This window comes from Elephas maximus, chromosome 17, assembly GCF_024166365.1.
Source record: "Elephas maximus indicus isolate mEleMax1 chromosome 17, mEleMax1 primary haplotype, whole genome shotgun sequence".
In the NCBI taxonomy this organism is placed as follows: domain Eukaryota; kingdom Metazoa; phylum Chordata; class Mammalia; order Proboscidea; family Elephantidae; genus Elephas; species Elephas maximus.
The window spans coordinates 46,329,000-46,348,512 of record NC_064835.1 but is presented as its reverse complement, the minus strand read 5'-3'; the positions used below and the strand labels follow the sequence as shown (position 1 = coordinate 46,348,512).

At 41.9% G+C, this 19,513-nt stretch overlaps 2 gene segments (V, D, J or C); both read right to left on the bottom strand.

The window, feature by feature from the left end:
• Window positions 1-450: 450 nt before the first annotated feature.
• LOC126060264 (immunoglobulin kappa variable 3-20-like) overlaps window positions 451-19,513 on the bottom strand; it is a 51,924-nt gene continuing 32,861 nt past the window's right edge. The window contains 1 exon segment of the V gene segment in view: window positions 451-767. Coding sequence covers window positions 451-767 — 317 coding nt within the window.
• Window positions 17,687-18,818, bottom strand: LOC126060444 (immunoglobulin kappa variable 4-1-like). The segment is given in 2 exon segments: window positions 17,687-18,510; window positions 18,736-18,818. Coding segments are annotated over 2 exon segments (486 nt in total).

Sequence of the window (19,513 nt, the reverse complement as noted above, 5' to 3'; positions counted from 1 at the left end):
CAGAGTTGTGAGGGGTGACTGATAAGAAAGAAAAAAGTCCAGGAAATCTAAGAATTAAAATGAGAACATTTCAGAGGCAAGGAAGCACAGGGAAGAGAGAACTAACTGATCTTTCAAGGGGTAAAACACACTGGATATTTCCCCAAATCAGTCATGTGATCTATCTTTGTGAAACAAGCAAGTTCCTGTGATATGAAAACTCCTGACAAAGCCTACAAGAGATTTTTAGAGCATTCTTTTTTCTATAATTTCCCACAAAAGGGGATCCAGAAGAAGCCACATCCCTTAAGTTTCTCCTGAAACCTGCACATACTCCAAGGAATTAGTCGGGAAATGTGGTCTTTGAGGCAGAGAGAGGAGGCGTGCACTTTCAGGGCTGAGCAGAAAGGAAGCAGCTGGTGCACTGAAGACTCACTGGCTTTAACCTCGGGAGGAGGTTTTTGTTCGAGGCTAAAACACTGTGGGAGCTTCATAAGAATAACCTGCGAAACAGTAATAAACTGCGGCGTCTTCAGCCTGGAAGTTGCTGATGGTGAAGGTGAAGTCTGTCCCTGACCCACTGCCACTGAACCGGTCAGGGACCCCAGATGCCCGGCTGGATGCCCTGTAGATGAGCAGCTTAGGAGCCCGTCCTGGCTTCTGCTGGTACCAGGATAAGTAGTTGCCGCTCACCCTCTGGCTGGCCTTGCAGTTGATGGTGACCGTTTCTCCTTGAGACTTAGCCAGAGAGGCTGGAGACTGGGTCAGCACAATGTCCCCACTGGCACCTGCAATCAGAGTAGACAATTACCATGTATACATTCAGACACACACTTTTTCACGCATACAACAAAATATACCATTTATACCACAACATCTAGTGATATTAAATATCAACAAATAATTGGTTCCATTTTACAAATAACTGTCATTTAACATTATGCGTTAAAATCCTTTATCAACTGTGGAAAGATACTACTCTGGAGAGGTTGAAACACTTTTCATTTCTCACCAGAGGCCCAGAGCAACAGGGACACGAGGACCAGAGTGTGTGGCACCATCTTGCTGTCCCTGCCTGCCTGATGCAGATCAGCTCCCATAGCAAAGGCCCTGTTTATAGTATCTGAGCAGCCAGCCTGGTGTTGGAGGGGCCTATGCAAAGCAGTCAGTGAATGGAAAGCAAATTACATGGGAGATAGGTTGTGAAACTAGCCAATGTACTTCAAGAGCCAAATATAGCACATAAAGTATAATTTTATGAAGAGAAAAAACAAAGCAAGATAGTAGAAGCTCTAATACCTCTCAAAAAAACAAACAAAAAAAACTTGTAGTCCAGCACATTCCAACTCATGAAAACCAGATGTGTTACACAGTAGAGCTGCCCCACAGGGTTTTCTTGCCTGCATTCTTTATAAAACTAGACTGACAGGCTTTTCTTCCAGGGTAGCCCTGGGTGTGTTCAAACGGCAATCTTCAGGTTAGCAGCCCATCCAGCTGCTTGAAACACCTGAAATCTAATGAATAGCTTCAATTTTAACTAAAAAAACCATTTGAAATGGGTTCAGGTTCCATAAATGTTGGACTAGTTTCCTCAAATCAACGGTTTTGTGAAACAGTAAAAAACGCTGGAAAAAAAATAGAAGGAAAGGGAAGAATATGGGAAATTTTTGCCTCAGTGTTTGATAAAAATTTATAGCTAGAAAATGTCTGAGCTCTGAAGATACTTGTACCCTGAAGGATACCTAAAAGACGCTGCAAGCACTTGAGATTGGATTCAGGGGCTATGGAAGGGCCAGAGAAATGGAAGACCGGCCCCGAATTTACTCGTATTGAAAGTCCTCAGGAAGCCCATACTGAGCTAGGGTCCGGGAGGTCTCAGATCACAAAGGAAATGTGAACCAATGAGAAAGCGGAACCTATCGTGCCCATAGTGGGTAGGACCTGATAAGAGGGCTCTAGGATCATTTGTGGAAATGGAGAGGAAAAAACAAGCAGGATTTCCTTGTAAAGTTGTGACTGAACGCCAACTCTTCAAAGAGTTTCATTCCAGGTATGGATGGCCTCAGTGTGCCTGGAATTTTTCAGGCTTGAAGGTTAAACTTCATTTCTCTTACTTTGGATATATTATCAGGAGGGAGCAGTCCTTGCAGGAGATCATGCGTCATAAGGTAGAGGGTCAGAGAAAAAGGGAAAGAGCCTCAAAGAAATGGGTTGACACAGTGGCTGCAACATTGGGCTCAAACATAGCAAAGGCTGTGAGGACGGCTCAGGACCAGGGGGTGTTTCGGTTTGTTGTACACAGTGGGTCACTATCAGTTGGACCCAATGTGATGATGCAGAACAACAACATGAAATGAATACAAATGTGATGCAACAGAAATAACAGACAACAAAAGGAGTTCTGTTCATACTTCACATTTGGGCATTCTACGAGTTTATTGAAAGAAACAATGACAAACAACATTGTATGCACGGCACGAAAAACTAAAATGGGCACATTTCAGAACTGAACAAGACCAACTTGAATTTCTACAAATTAGAATTACAGTCACCAAAATTTTAAAACTCAGTGGAAGACCGACTTCCACTTGTAGGCTAGATGGAATAACAAGGGCAAGATTTACCATCATGCATGAAACAATCAAAAAATTATTAACTAGTGAAAAATTATATTTAACAGTTAATACACTCAGCTCCTAGTCCTAGCCTCAAAACCAAATAGAATAAAATAAACAAAAACCTGGCCATCTACTTCCGTGCTTAATCATTGAAAACCATACCATTGACACATGTGGGGTCACCATGAGTCAGAATGAAGTGGCTTTTCATCTTACAGAAGTGCATCTCTAGGCCTTTCTTCCAAGGCCCCACGGGTGAATTTGAGCTGCTAACCTTTCAGTAGTAGTCTAGTACAAACATTAGCTCCACATCACTAGTTAAATCTTCATCAGGGGAAGATAATCCAAGATCGTAGGTGCCCATCACTGCCATATTCAAAGAGTAAGTCAGAAAACAGAGCCTACAAGATTTTCTCCCACAACCCTGTGCTCTGAGACTTTCACCATCGAAGTGCCTGGCTCTTGCCGTAAATGTCCCCTCACCGCCACCCCACCCTGGACTCAGCCCTGCTGACCTGAGCCTCATAAATGGACCCTTTTCTGGAGAGTGTAACCTGAACAACATCACACGAGAGAGAAGCTGCAGGATGGTGACACCACCCAGAACCTCAGGCCCCTGCTCTGCTCTGTTCCAGGGGAGAGGATATTTGCAAACCTAGAGATGGAGTTTTCTCTTCAGAGTAATCCTTCCATTCAGAGCTAGGATTTTGAAATGAGACATGAAAAAATGCTACGAGCAACACGGGCCTGTGTACCTATCGCAGATAGAGATTATTTTGGTTTGGTTGTTTCTTGGATCCCTGATTGCCCAGCATCTCTGCATCATCCCATGTGCCTGTCATTGCAGGTTCCTGCCAGCAGATGGCAGTGACACAGTCTCCAGAACCCCTGGATGTCTCCCTGGAAGAGAGTCTGTAGCAGCTGAAGGGCCATAATTCACATGATTTGAACTCATTGAAGTTTATTGAGAGATGTTATAGGGCATAACATGGTCTATCTTAGCAAGTGTTTTAAAAGAAAAGTGTTTCCTGCTGTTGTTTGGAGAGTGTCCTCTAAGTGTCAGTTATGTCAGCATGGTTGATAGCCTTGTTCAGTCTCCTACATCCTAACTGGCCGCACTGCATGGTGGACCTACAACAGAGCCTTTACTATTCAGAGGTCCTCTCAACGCTGGTCACCTCTACGTACCAGGTGTGTGGGCCACACCAGTGTACCTGGTAGTGGAATAAAGGTCCAGAACTCAAAGCGGCCTACCAGGTGCTTCCTTCCTTTAAGAAAAAGGGTACACAATAAAGATGCTGAGGTAGAATGTATTTTCCCCCTTACACCTTGTCTATGGGGCACACAACATTTATCTTTTAGTAGGGACAATATTTCACACCATCTTGTGCCAGCTATAGAGGACAGTTCTCAGAAACAAAAGCTTTATATCACCTTCAACTAGGGGACTTCAGCCACCAGACCTCAGCCAACATGTTGCTTGGAAACCCAGGAAGAGCCTCCAGGTTGTTTTCAGACCCCCGAGCTCATCTCGACTTGATCCCTGGATTTGTGCTCTACTTAGCCAGTTACCATGTTGTCAGCTGAGACTCCTGGTGACCCCGTGTGTGTAAGAGTAGAACTGGGCTCCGTAGGGTTTTCAGTGGCTGACTGGTCTGAAGCAGGCCAACTTGCCTTTCTCCTGATAAGCCTCTTGGAGACTCAAACTTCCAGCCTTTTGCTCAGCAGCCAGGTGTTTGAACTGCTTGCACCACCCAGGGCCTCCTGAGCTCTAGTTTAATAACCTGCTGCTGTTGAGTCAATTCTGAGTCATAGAAACCTCTTTGGACAGAGTAGAACTGCCCCATAGGGTTTCTTTATGGAAGCAGGTGCTCTAGTTAACCCACTGCCCTTGGGTTGATTCTAGCTCATAGTGGCACTATAGGACAGAGTTAAAGTGCTCCATAGAGTTTCCAAGGGTGTAAATCTTTAACAGAAGAGGAATGTCCCATCTTTCTCCTGCAAAGTGGATGGTGGGTTCAAACCACAGACCTTTTGGTTACCCTCCAAGCACTTTAACCACTGCAAAACCAGGGCTCCTTTTTAGTAGGGCAAAAATTTGAGTGTAGATTCTGTACTTCTTTTTTGTTTAGGAAACCCTGGTGGCATAGTGGTTAAGAGTTCATCTGCTAACCAAAAGTTTGGCAGTTTGAATCCACCAGACTCTCCTTGGAAACCTTATGGGGTGATTCTACTCTGTCCTATAGGGTCACTATGAGTCCTATTCCACTCCATCACAAGTTCAGTTTTGGGTTTTTGGCCCTTAGTCAACAGCACACTAGGGGGCACTCAGGACAAATTCTTGACATGTTTCTTCTGTTTCAGGTTGCAGTCCAAAATGTTTTCTGTATTTGCCTGAATCATTAAAGTGTTACTGTTATAAGACAAGACAAAACAAAACAAAAAAACCAAACTCACTGCCATTGAGTCAAATTCTTCCTCTCTCTCTATCTCCCTTTTCCTCTCCCCGCTCTCTGTTTGCGTGCAAATGTTAATCTTGGGCAACTTTCCTACAAGGTTTTCCACTATCTTTTTCTGTACAAATTCTGAAGGCAGAAGAGCTGCTGTTACTACCAAAATTAATTGTATAGTTTGAATCCAAGGTACATCAGTTTTACTGAATCTTGTAACTTTAGTATCAAGCTAGAATCAAAAGATATTGCCCTCTTGCAACTCAGAAATATTACTGACAAGCAAACATTTGCTATACTTTTTTTCATATAATCAACAAGTTTTGCCCTTTCAAAACCAAAAATAATTAAAAAAAAAAAACCCAACCCATTATCTTCATGGTCCTTCCAAATAACGGTTACCCCATGTGTGTCGCAGCAGAAGTGAGCTCCACAGGGTTTCTTTTGCTATAATCTTTATGGAAACTGAGTTCTTGGACTTTCATTGGTGGCACCCCTGAGGAGGTTTGAGTCACCAATCTTTAGATTAGTGGGTGATTGCAACCTGTTTGTGCCGCCCAGAGACTACTTGAATCTTCACTTTGCCTTAAATAAATACTGCTGGTGCATTCTGGGATGGACGATGAAGATTAATTCTCATAATCAGTTTCAAATGTCACCCCACGCTGCCAAGATATTCGCCTATGAGAGAACCAAATAAGGAGGTTCCTAATTTCCGAGGAAAAGAATATGAAAGTGGAGTGAGATCTGCCCAAATAAGTTTCTATCTAGTTCTTCTAGCCTCTAAATTTTTGGTTTATCCCCTGACTATTCTAGGGAGCTCAAATTGGTTTGATTTGGTGTCATTTTTATCTTATTGTATTATTTCATTCTATCCTATTTAATTCAATTCGATTTCATTCAAATCAATTTGATTATATTCTATTTATTACTGACCCTCCATTCTCCCCCGGCCTTTTAATGGCTGTTCTAGAGGGGTCAACATACAAATTTCTAGAAGTATTCTGACTCATCTTTGTTGCAAAACAGAAATACCACAGGTAGATGACTTTAACAAAGAGAAATTTATTCTCTCACAGTCTAGTAGGTTTCAAGTCCAAACTCAGGGTGTCTGCTCCATGAGAAGGCTTTTTCTCTCTATTGGCTCTAGAAGAAGAGTCTCTGTCATCAATCTTCCTCTGGTGTAGGAGCTTCTTAGGCTGAGGCACCCAAGGTCCAAAGGAAGCGCTCTTGCTCCTGATTCTGCTTCCTTGGTGGTCTGAGGTCCCCACCTCTCTACTTGCTTCCCTTTCCTTTTATCTCTTGAGAGATAAAATGTGGTTCAGGCCACATCTCAGGTAAAATCCCTTTACCTTGGACTAGGGGGGTGACCAGTGTAAGGGTGGTGTTACAAACCCATCCTAATCCTCTCATCATAAAATTACAATCACAAAAAGGAGGACAACCACACAGTACTGGGAATCATGGCCTAATCAAGTTGATACACACATTTTTGGGGGGACATAATTCAACCCATGGCATACTGAAAGATGACTAGTTTATCTTTCGAAGAGCAGTAACTTTGGGCTATCCTTCATTCCTGACAAAAAGTCCAAGATAGGGCTGAGGTTTACTGCTGAGAGAATGCTTCCTTCTTAAAGCTGAAAGTCACTGTTTCCACTTGGTAAGGCATAGACTGCACTATTATTATAAGACAAAGAATGGCTACTAAGTAGTTCATTGAACCCTTGACTCTTGCTTTCAGTTTTCAATGTTTGCTAATAGGTGATGAGACAAAATGCTTAAGGTAGAATCAACTGACTTCAGAAATCATTTTAAGTGATTTAGTGTTTGATTTTCCCAGAGGGTCTTAAACTGTCCTTTTTAAAACTCATATAAACAGATTTTTAAATTCTTGAAACTGCTTAATATGAAAGAAGAATCATGGAATTGGAGAACTCTCAGGCTATATTCTCCATTTTTCTGTAGGTAAACCGTAATATCCAAATAAAACTAATACAAAAATAACATTTTCTTTGTCATCTTGTTATATCCATATGAATCCTCATGGCAAAGGAAGTTTCAACAACAACTTAAAAAGACTAGAATTCCCTTTTGGTACCCAAAGTTTTCTTTGGGTCCTCTACTCTCCATCTCTGTGGTGAACCAGGCCTTCTTACAAGGTCAGACAAGCAGACAGATCTCACCATCAAACTTGCAGGCAAGTTGTGACTTCTAAGGAGGCCATGATTTGAAGACAGAGGCCGCTTTCCTCAGGGGTGAGTCCTGAGAGGGTATCTCAGATGAGGTAACTAATAAGGCAGAGAATGCCAAGATAGTCAATGGAATTAATGTCCCCTTTTAAAAAAAATTTTTTTTTTTTTTTTTTTTTTTTAGCTGGGGATCAACTGCAGGAGCCGGGAAATGTTTCTTTTTTAGCTGGGGATCAACTGCAGGAGCCAGGAAATGTTTCCCCCACCTATCTTAGACTCAGCTGTGTGTCTCTACGGGATGTTTCGGTTTATTCAAAGAAAAAAGAAAGAAAAGTAATTCAGACATTTGGAAACAGACAGAGATTACGAAGATGGAGAATAGGGTCTTGAGCCTCCAGAAGAGTCTGGCATGGTAACATCCCTGTTTCTCACAGAGGTTAGAGAGAAGATTCAAACTCAGAAGATAAACACATTCACAGAGCTGTCCTGAGGTCTCTGCAGTCAGAATATTTTTCTATGAATGTATCCCCTAGTGGGTGACAATTTGCTGTTTGTAAATAGCAGCTAATTGTTATTTGTAATGCCTCAGAGCTAAGGAATCCATTCAAGCCCACCTGCAGGTGGAAAGCTCCCTCTGCTAGGGGCTTGATGTCAATTCCTACCAAAGGAAACACTCACCTGCTGTCAGAAACAACCTCGATTTTGGTCCAGGTAGGAAATGGACTTCTTGTGTAAATCTGTGTGGGTTTGGGCTATTTGGGTAACAAAGTCTACAAAACAAAGTCTGCAAAATGTGTGAGAATATCACACTCTCTGCCCCATAAACACTGACACTAGGGTAACAGACTCAAAGAGTTCCAACTCCACAGCTGTTTCCCAAGTCCTACAAATCACACCCTAGCTTCCATTTCAATGTACGCCAATTCAATATACACCAAACTGCCACCCTAGCTTCTAATTCAATGTACACCAAACTACAGTGGAGATAATCTACTCTGTGAACAGTTTACAGAAGTTTCCACATTCCTTTGAATATGATCAAGGTGGGAGAATTATCATTTTCACTACCTGAGGCATAAAAATTCTTTCCTCTTTTCCCCTTGCCTTAAACTGGGCTATTAGCTGTCTATGTATAAAAAAAAAAAAAAAAAATAAGAGACAGTTTTTTTCTTCCCTATCAAGCTCTTTTGACTTGAGGCTCTTTAGGAGTTTCATTCACTAAGTCCTAGGGAAAGAGAGTTTGTAGCACTAGATTCAAACATTCTTAAACAATTAACCTGGTATCACCAGATACCAAACAGTATTTTTTACTAGAAATCTTTTTTTTTTAATTGTCCTTTTTCATCAAACATTTAGTACACACAGTGTTCTATGACATTAGTTGACCACCCCACGACATGTCAACCCTCTCCCTTCTCAACCCTTTTTTCCCTATTACCATCTTTCCTATTCTCTCCTGCCTTTCAATTCCTGTCCCAGGGCTGGTGCGCTCCTTTAGCCTTGTTTTGTTCTGTGGATCTGTTCAATCATTGGCTAAAGAGTAAACTTCAGGAGTGAACTCATTACTGAGCTGAAAGCATGTCAGGGGCCATACTCTCTGGATTTCTCCAGTCTCTGTCAGGTCAGCAAGTCTGGTCTTTCTTTTTGAGTTAGACATTTTTCCTACATTTTTCACCAGCTCTTTCTGGGGACCTCTATTGTGATCTCCGTCACAGCTGTCAGTGGTGGTAGCAAGACACTGTCGCATTGTACTGGACTCAGTCTAGTGGAAGCTGTGGTAGATGTGGTCCATTAGTCCTTTGGACTAATCTTTCCCTTGTGTCTTTAGTTTTCTTCACTATTCCTTACTCCCAAAGGGATGAGAGAAGTGGAGTATATTTGACGGCATCTCACAGTCTTTTAAGACCGCAGACACTACTCACCAAAGTAGAATGCAGAACATATTCTTTACAAACTATGTGATGGCAATTGAGCTAGATATTCCCTGAGATCACAGTCCCCTCAGCCCTCAGCCCAGCAATTCGGTCTCTTAGGGAGTTTGGATGCATCTATAGAGCTACCATGACCTTATCTTGTACAATTTCTGCTGCCTTCCCCACTATTGTGTACTGTCTTACTCTTCACCAAAGTTTCCACTTATCTATTGGATACCAGACAAAATCGAATGATCTCAAGTCCAACTCATTATTTGCAGACACTCTGTGGGTCAGCATGGTGGGTGTGGGGAATGATTCCTTTTTTAGATTGGCTGAGAGAGAACCATGCAGGATGGCCCTAGACACCCATCTGTCCATTTTCAGGGTCTCTGATATTTTCTTACACTATCAGGGCCATGTGCTTTGTGTTCTTGACATGAATACAGCCTTTTACAATCCAAAGTGACCACTACTGTAGGCAGTACCAATTTTATCTCTGCTGGTAGCCCTCCAAACACAGAAGACACTTTGTTATTTGCTCACGGAAGAGGCCCATCCTCCCCTTGGTTCTCTCCACACTGCTGCACCCACCAAGGGATTTGCATATTTTTCCCCAGGGAGGGCCTTCCCTGGCCAAGTCTGAGATAAAAGTTCAGCTCCAATCTGGCTTTACTTATCAGGATTTATTCATTCATCTTCTCCAAATGAGGTTTCCTGCTCAGCCCCTGGGGCTGTTAATGCTCTGGATCCTGGTGAGGACAGAGCCGGGATGGGAAAGGAGAAGGAGGTGGGGAGGGTGAGCTCTGGGGGCACGACAGGTTCCTGTGTGTATTCTGTTCTCAAGTTAGATGTCTATGTCACAGCCACTAGAAGGGCACATTGTGTTCAGATCTGTGAAACAGAAGAGAACACAAGAGGGACCTGTTCTCTGGTAAAGATTTTAGCGAAGAAAGAGGTTCTTTTATGCCTGGCATTCTCAGGCTATTTTTTTTTTTTCTATTTGTCTGGTTTGGGGTATGAATTAAAATTTCACACACGCACACACAATTAATTAGCCTGAAAGAAATCTTGAAAACCCTTCTTAATATTGGCAGTAACCTTTCACTTCTCTCTCATAATTTTAACTTCCCATGGGAATATTGTGGTGACTCACACTCCAATCTTTTGGCCAGTCATGCTTAGAGAGCCAGCCACCATCACCTACAAGTCAAGCCAGAGTCTCCTACTTAGTGATGGTTATACCTTTTTGAACTAGGACCAGCAGAAGCCGGGCCAGCCTCCACAGCTCCTAATCTATAGGGCATGAAGACTGTTCCCTCGGGTCCCAGTGGGTCGGGACCAGATTTCACTCTGTAAATCAGCAGGGTGGAGGCTGAGGATGTTGCAGTTTATTACTGCCAGCAAAGTGTACAACTTTCTCCCACAGTGGTCCAGCCCTGCACACAAACCTCTCTGATTGGGGTGGCCCAGCTGCCTAAATGTGTGGTCTGTGTGGGGAGCAGTCCCAGCAGATTCTCTGAGTCTGCTAAGAGGAAGATGTTGGAGACCTCAGGGGAATGGGTTTACAGCTGAGGACTCTGGACCACGAGTGCCTCTGCTACACCTCAGACACTGCCTGTTCGTGGCCGGTCAGCTCCACCAGTCTTGACATGGCAGAGCCAACAGGGAGCATGGAGGAGTTCCAAGTGCCTCAGAGCATCTAGACCAGATGCCAGGAGAGCTGACTGAGAGCTCATCCTAATCCTCCTGCCCCTGTACATTTGTCAGTTAAATTTAGTCAACATGACAGGTGAACATTGGACACAGACAGTGGCAACACAAGTTGAATACATGTGGAGGTTAAGTAGGTTTTTTGTATATTTCATCAGGATAATATTTGGTGATATTTAGCAGTTAGTATTTTCCCACTTTCCCAACACCATGCTTCTCATTTTACTACTTACGGTTCACCTTGAATTAAGAGAGTTGAAATATCATTCTCTATAGATGTCCTCAGGGCGAGTGTGGCTGAGAAGAATTGGTGAAGATGCTGGTGTTCCAGCTTCCAGAAAGACTTTTGTAAATGTATAGCAGACACAAGATGCTAATTCCGCAACCGCTGAATTTCCCCAATTACTTTTTGTTGAGAAAAATGATTTTGAGGAATTTTTTAAGTTGGGTTTTAATAATAAACAGCAAACAGAAAGATGTAGAACGACATTTACTCCATAAACTACTAGAAGGATACAGAATGACAGAAAGGTTTTTCTTTCTAAAGGTAAGAATTTTAAGACTGTGTCTATATTTATGTCTATTCCCACGAAAGGTAATCCAGCTGAATGTGGAAATCATCGAACAATATTCATTCAAAAGTGGCTACAGCATTATATTGGCAGGGAACTGCCAGAAATGCAAGCCAGATTCAGACAGCAACCTGAAACAAGGGCTATCATTGCTAATGTCAGATGGATCCTGGCTAAAAGCAGATAATACCAGAAATATATTTACCTGTGTTTTTTTGACTATGTAAAGGCATTCCACTGTGTGGTTTGTAACACATTATGGATAACACTGCGAAGAATGGGAATTCCAGAACACCTAAAAGTGTGCATGAGGACCTGTACATAGGTCAACAGGCAGTCATTCAAAGAGAATAAGGAGATGCTGCCTGGTTTAAAGTCATAAAATGTGTGTGTCACAGTTGTATCCTTTCACCATACTTATGCAGGCTTTATGCTAAGCAACTAGTTTGAGAAGATGGATTATATGAAGAAGAATGAGGAATCAGGATTGGAGGAAGACTCTTTAGCAACCTGCATGATGCAGATGACACAAAGTTGTTTGCTGAAAATGAAGAGGACTTGAAGCATTTACTGATGAATATCAAGGACAACAGTCTTCAGTATGGATTACACTTTAACATAAAGAAAACAAAAATCTTCACAACTGGGCTAATAAGGAACATCCTGATAAATGGACAAAACACTGAAATTGTCATGGATTTCACTGTCCTTGGATCTGTAATCAATGCCCATGGAAGCAACATTCAAGAAATCAAAGGATGCATGGCACCGGGCAAATTGACTGCAAAAGACCTCTCTAAAGTGTTAAAAAGCGCAGAGATCACTTTAAAGACTAAGATGCATCTGAACCAGGCCATGATGTTTTCAATCGCCTCCTATGCATGTGGAAGTTGGGCAATGACTAAGGAAGACCAAAGAAGAATTGATGCCTTTGAATTATTGTGTTCGTGAAGAATGTTGAACATAACATGGACTTCCAAAGGAACAAATTTGCCTTGGAACAAGTACAGCCAGAGTGATCTTTAGGAGGGAGGGTGTCAAAACTTCATCTCACATACTTTGGATATGTTCTCAGGAGGGATCAGGCCCTGCAGAGGGACATTATGCTTGATAACGTAGAGGGCCAACAAAACAGAGGAAGACCCTTAACGAGATGGATTGACTCAGTGGCTGCAACAAGGGTCTCAAGCATAAGAAGGATTACGAGGATGGCCTAGGACTGGGCAGTGTTTCATTGTGTTGTTCGTACGGTCACTAAGAGCTGGAACTGACTGGACAGCACCTAACAACAACAACAAAAATGAACAGTATACTGATGAGATTTTTCTTTTCAACTCCAGAAATCAGAAATGCAAAATGGTTACTATAAACATTAATATTCAAGGTGAAAAAACATTGATGAAGATCTAATACTGTCAAATATTATATTCTTATCATTCAGGGATTTTGATTGCAAACAAGAGAATCCAACCAAGCCTAAACTAAGCAGAAAATGAAATGATTACCTGGTGCCACGCGGACCTGACTGAAAGTCTACAGAACATGGTGTAGAAAATGTACATGAAACCAACTGGCAAAAGTGCAGTTCACGATAAATCAGAGAAGGATGTTGTATGTGATCCAGCACCACCACAGATGGACTGGCTCCACCACCATTGGACACCAGTGATGGCACATTGGATATTGGAAGCCTCTGCTACCACTCTGTTTCCAAACATTTTTTTTAAATAATTTTTATTGTGGTTTAAGTGAAAGTTTACAAATCAAGTCAAGTCAGTCTCTCACATATAATCTTGTATACACCTTACTACATACTCCCACTTACTCTCCCCCTAATGAGTCAGCCTGCTCCCTCATTCAAGACTCTCCTTTCATGACCGTTTTGCCAGTTTCTAACCCCCTCTACCCTCCCATCTCCCCTCCAGACAGGAGATGCCAACATAATCTCAAGTGTCCACCTGATGCAAGTAGCTCACTCCTTATCGGCATCTCTCTCCAACCTATTGTCCAGTCCAATCCATATCTGATGAGTTGGCTTTGAGAATGGTTCCTGTACTGGGCCAACAGAAAGTTTGGGGACCATGACCTCTGGGATTCTTCTAGTCTTAGACCATTAAGTCTGGTCTTTTTATGAGAATTTGGGGTCTGCATCCCACTGTTCTCCTGCTCCCTCAGGGGTTCTCTGTTGTGCTCCCTATCAGGGCAGCCATCGGTTGTGGCCGGGCACCATGTAGTTATTCTGGTCTCAGGATGATGAAGTCTCTAGTTCATGTAGCCCTTTCTGTCTCTTGGGCTCATAATTCCCTTGTGACTTTGGTGTTCTTCATTCTCCTTTGATCCAGGTGAGTTGAGACAAATTGATGCATCTTAGATGGCCGCTTGCTAGCTTTTAAGACACCTGACACCACACTTCAAATTGGGCTGCCGAATGTTTTCTTAATAGAATTGATTTTGCCAATGACTTAGGTGTCCCCTGAAGCCATAGTCCCCAAACTCCTGCCCCTGCTCCGCTGACCTTCAAAGCATTCAGTTTATTCAGGGAACTTCTTTGCTTTTAGTCCAGTGCAGTTGTACTGACCTCCCCCGTATTGAGTGTTGTCCTTCCCTTCACCTAAAGTAGTTCTTATCTACTATCTAATCGGTAAATAACCCACTCGCACCCTCCCTCCCTTCCCCTTCCTGTAACCACAAAAGAATGAATTCTTCTCAGTTTAAGCTATTTCTCAAGATCTTATAATAGTGCTCTTATATCATATTTGTCCTTTTACATCTGACTTATTTCACTCAGCATAATGCCTTCCAAGTTCCTCCATGTTATGAAATATTTCACAGATTCCTTACTGTTCTTTATTGACGCGTAGTATTCCATTGTGTGAATATACCACAATTTATTTATCTCTTCGTCCATTGAGGGACACCTTGGTTGCTTCTAACTTTTTGATATTGTAAACAGTGCTTCAATAAATGTGGGTGTGCATAAATCTGTTTCTGTAAAGGCTCTTATTTCTCTAGGATATATTCCAAGGACTGGGATTTCTGGGTTGTATGGCAGTTCTATTTCTAGATTTTTAAGGAAATGCAAGATCACCTTCCAGAGTGGTTTTACCATTTTACAGTCCCATATTTTTTTTTTTTTATTCCCACCAGCAGTGTATAAGTGTTCCAATTTTCCACAGCCTCTCCAACATTTATTATTTTGTGTTTCTTGGATTAATGCCAGCCTTCTTGGAGAGAGATGGAATCTCATCGCAGTTTTAATTTGCATTTCTCTAATGGCTAATGATCAACAGCATTTCCTCATGTATCTGTTAGCCCCCTAAATATCTTCTTTAGTGATGTGCATGCTCATATTCTTTGCCCAATTTTTAATTGGGTTATTTGTCTCTTTGTGGTTGAGTTTTAGCAGAATCACATAGACTTTAGAGATCAGGTGCTGGTTGGAAATGTCATAGCTGAAAATATTTTCCCATTTTGTAGGTGTTCTTTTTACTCTTTTTGTGAAGTTTTTAGATGAACATAGGTGTTTGATTATTAGGAGCTCCTAGTTATCTGGTTTCTCTTCGTTATTTTAAGTAATGTATTGTATTCTGTTTATGCCTTGTATTCGGGCTCCTAATGCTGTCCCTATTTTTTCATCCATTACCTTTATCATTTTAGACTTTATGTTTAGGACTTTGATCCATTTGGAGTTAGGTTTTGTGCTTGGTGTGAGGTATGGGTCCTGTTTCATTTTTTTGCCGATGGATATCCAGTTATGCCAGCACAATTTGTTAAAAAGACTATCTTTTCCCCAATTAACTGACACTGGGCCTTTGTCAATATCAGCTGCTCATATGTGGATGGATTTATATCTGGGTTCTCAATTCTGTTTCATTGGTCTATGTGTCTGTTGTTGGACCAGTACCAGGCTGTTTTGACTACTGTGGCTGCATAAGATGTTCTAAAACCAGGCAGAGTGAGGCCTCCCACTTTGTTCTTCTTTTTCAGTAATGCTTTACTTATCTGGGGCTTCTTTCCCTTCCATATGAAGTTGGTGATTTGTTTCTCCATGACATTAAAAATGTCGTTGGAGTTTGGATCGGAAATGCATTGTATATATAGATGTCATTTGGTAGAATAGACATTTTTACTATGTTAAGTCTTCCTATCCATGAGCAAGGTATGTTTTTCCACTTACGTAGGTCCCCTTTAGTTTCTTGCAGTAGTACTTTATAGGTCTTTTACATCTTTGGTAAGAATTATTCCTAAGTATTTTATCCTCTTGGGGCTATTGTGAATGGTATTGATTTCGTGGTTTCCTCTTCGATGTTCTTTTTTGTTGATGTAGAGGAATCCAAATGATTATTGTATGTTTATCTTGTAACCTGAAACTGTGCTGAACTCTTCTATTAGTTTCAGTAGTTTTCTTGAGGATTCCTTAGGGATTTCTGTGTATAAGACCATGACGTCTTTGCAAACATTTTTGATTCTGTGGTTTGAGCATTATTACCGTTTCCTCATGAACAGTTTCAATAAGTGCTCTTCAAGAATGTATTTCCATTCCCAGAAAGTGTAATCAACCAAAATCAAACCCATTACCATTGACTTGATTCCAATTCCTAGCAACCACATGTGTTACAGAGCAGCCCTGTGCTCCATAGACTTTTCTGTGCTGTAATCTTCATGGAAGCAGACCACTAAGCCTTTCTTCTGTGGCTTCACTGGGGGGGTCCCAACTGCCAACCTTTAGGGTAGTAGCTGAGCACAAACTGTCTGCACCACTCAGGCACCTGCAGCAATTATGGCAGGAAAACTAAAATATAACTATTTTCATCAGAGAATCCAAGAACACCATATTTGCCATATTCAAATAGCACTGCCCTATTCAAAAAATAAGAAACATGCAGTTTAGAAGTTTTTGAACCACAATCCTTTGGTCTAAGAATTTCAACATTACACTCTGTGGTTCTTTGCATAACTGTGAGCTTGGCACACCCCAACCTGAGCTGACACCCACTGACCTGAATCTCATAAAAAGGTACGAAATATAGAAACTGTTGAATCAGTGTGTGCTTTCTTGCGTATGTTCTCAACAGCAACAACAAAAAAATGCAACCCTTTACCATTGAGTCAATTCCAACACACAGTGACATATAGGACAGAGTAAAACTGCCTCATAAAGTTTCCAAGGTCCGGCCAATAAATTCGAACTGCTAACCTTTTTGTTAGCAACTATAGCTCTTAACCAGTGTGCAACCAGGGTTACCACAACCAAACTGAAATATATATATATATATTTTAATGAAATAGACTTTCTTGGCCAATGGAATCTGAGCAAGATCACACAAAGAGAAGCTGCAGAACAGGCACCACTCTGATGCTAGGCTCCTACTCTGCTATGTTGCAGTTGAGACAAAATCTAGACATGGAGTTTTCTCTCCAGAGTGATCCTCATATTCAGGTAGGTCTACAATTTGAAAAGAGATATGAAATAAATGTTAAAAGCCACACAGGCCTTTCTGCTTGTCCCAGGTAGAGACAATTTTGGTTTGATTTTCCTTCTATCCCTGATGGCACGTATCTCTGGATCATCCTCTGGTGTCTGTCCTTTTAGGTCCCAGCGGGTAGATACAGCTCAGTAGGTGCCAGAATGTCTGCTGTCTCCCAGGAGAGAAAGTCTCCATTAGCTGCAGGGCCAGTTGGAGTCTCCTCTACACTGACTGGAAACACTACTTAGGCTGGCAACTGCATAAACCTGAGGAGGGACCTACAGGCCTCATTCACCTCACTTCCTCTATGCATGTTGTTGTGATTCTGAACAGGTTTCAGCAGCACTTGCAGACTAATAGAGACTAGAGAGAAAGGCCTGGTGATCTATTTCTGAAAAACCAGCTTGTGAAAATCCTGTGTATGAAAACAGTCAGATCTTATTGTTCGTTGGGTTGTCATGACTCAGGGGCTGGCAAGATGGCAACTAACAACAAGAAAGAACCATGATTTCCTTCAGTTGTGAAATTAATCTTGGGTGCCCAGGGGATTAATTTAAAGAGGAAGTAATGGAAAAAGAACATGGAAAAGCTGGCCCGTTTCTAGAGTGACAGAGTTAATGAGTTAGGGATTGGCCTTTGAGAGAATGAGTGCCAGTGAAAGAAATGTAGAAAGGAGAAAAGGGCAGTAAAATGGGAGCTTAGAGCAGGAAAACACCTTCATTTGTATTGCCCAGGAAGGCCTGGCTGGAAAACAGAGTCCATGGAAGGCAAAAGTGAGAGAAGAAGATCATGTTCTGTGAGGGAAGTTTTAAACATGAAGGGCCCAGATTTAATACCAGGTTAGGTCCAGAGCTCTGAGGGGTAATTGCAGAGAAAGGGAAGGGTTCAGGAAAATAAGGAATTAAAATGAGAATATTCTAGATTAGAGAAGCACAAGGAAGACAGAACTAATATTTCAGGGTATAAAACTCACTGGATCCTTCCCCAAATCAGTCATGTGATCTATGCTTGCAAAACAAGCAGGTTCCTGTGATATGAAAACCCCTGACAAAGCCTACAAGAGATTTTTAGAGCATTCTTTTTTCTCTAATTTCCCACAAAAGGGGATCCAGAAGAAGCCAAATCCCTTATGTTTCTCCTGGAACCTGCACACACTCCAAGGAATTAGTCAGGAGATGTGGCCTTTAGGGCAGACGGAGGAAGCGTGCATGTTCAGGGCTGAGCAGAAAGGAAGCAGCTGGTGCAGTGAAGACTCACTGGCCTGGAGCCCTCGGAGGGAGGTTTGTGTTCGAGGCTGAAGCACTGTGGGAGGTTCGTCATTATATTGCAGACAATAGTAAACTGCGGCATCATCAGCCTGGAAGTTGTTGATGGTGAGAGTGAAGTCTGTCCCAGACCCACTGCCACTGAACCGATCAGGGACCCCAGATGCCCGGCTGGATGCACCATAGATGAGCAGCTTAGGAGCCTGTCCTGGCTTCTGCTGGTACCAGTTTAAGTAGCTGCTCGCACTCTGGCTGGCCTTGCAGTTGATGGTGACCGTTTCTCCTTGAGACTTAGCCAGAGAGGCTGGAGACTCGGTCAGCACAATGTCCCCACTGGCACCTACAATCAGAGTAGACAATTACCATGCACATATATGTACACACACTTTTTTCACACATACATTAAAATATACCTTTTATGCCACAACATCTAGTGATATTAAATATCAACAAATAATTGGTTCCATTTTGAAAATAACTGTCATTTCCCACTATATTTTAAAATCTTTTTTCAACTCTAGAAAGATACTACTCTTGAGAGATTGAAACAGTTTTAATTCCTCACCAGAGGCCCAGAGCAGCAGGGACATGAGGACCAGAGTGTGTGGCACCATCTTGCTGCCCCTGCCTGCCCGATGCAGATCAGCTCCCATAGCAAAGGCCCTGTTTATAGTATCTGAGCAGCCAGCCTGGTGTTGGAGGGGCCTATGCAAAGCAGTCAGTGAATGGAAAGCAAATTACATGGGCAACAGGTTGTGAAACTAGCCAATGTACTTCAAGAGCCAAATATATCACATAAAGTATAATTTCATGACTAGAAAATACAAAGCAGAGTCATAGATGCTCTAGTAACTCTAAAAAAAAAAAAAAAAAACTTGCAGTCTAGCGGATTCCAGCTCATGACAACCACATGTGTTACACAGTAGAGCTGTTCCATATGGTTTTATTGCTTGTATTCTTTATAGAAGCAGATTGACAGGCTTTTCTTCCAGGGTGTCACTGGGTGTGTTCAAACCACCCGCCGTTATGTTCGCAGGCCATCACAACTGCTTGAAACACCTAAAATCTAATGAATAGCTTCAATTTTAACTTAAAAACAATTTTAAATCAGTTCAGGTTCCATAAATGTTGGACTAGTTTCGTCAAAACAACAGTTTCATGAAACAATAAAAAATGCTGGAAAAAATAGAAGGAAAGGCAAGACAATGGGAACTTTTTGCCTCAATGTTTGATAAAAATTTATAGCTAGAAAACGTCTGACCTCTGATGACACTTGTATCCTGAAGGATACCTAAAAGACACTGCACGCACTTGAGATTGCATTCCGGGGCTATGCAGGGACC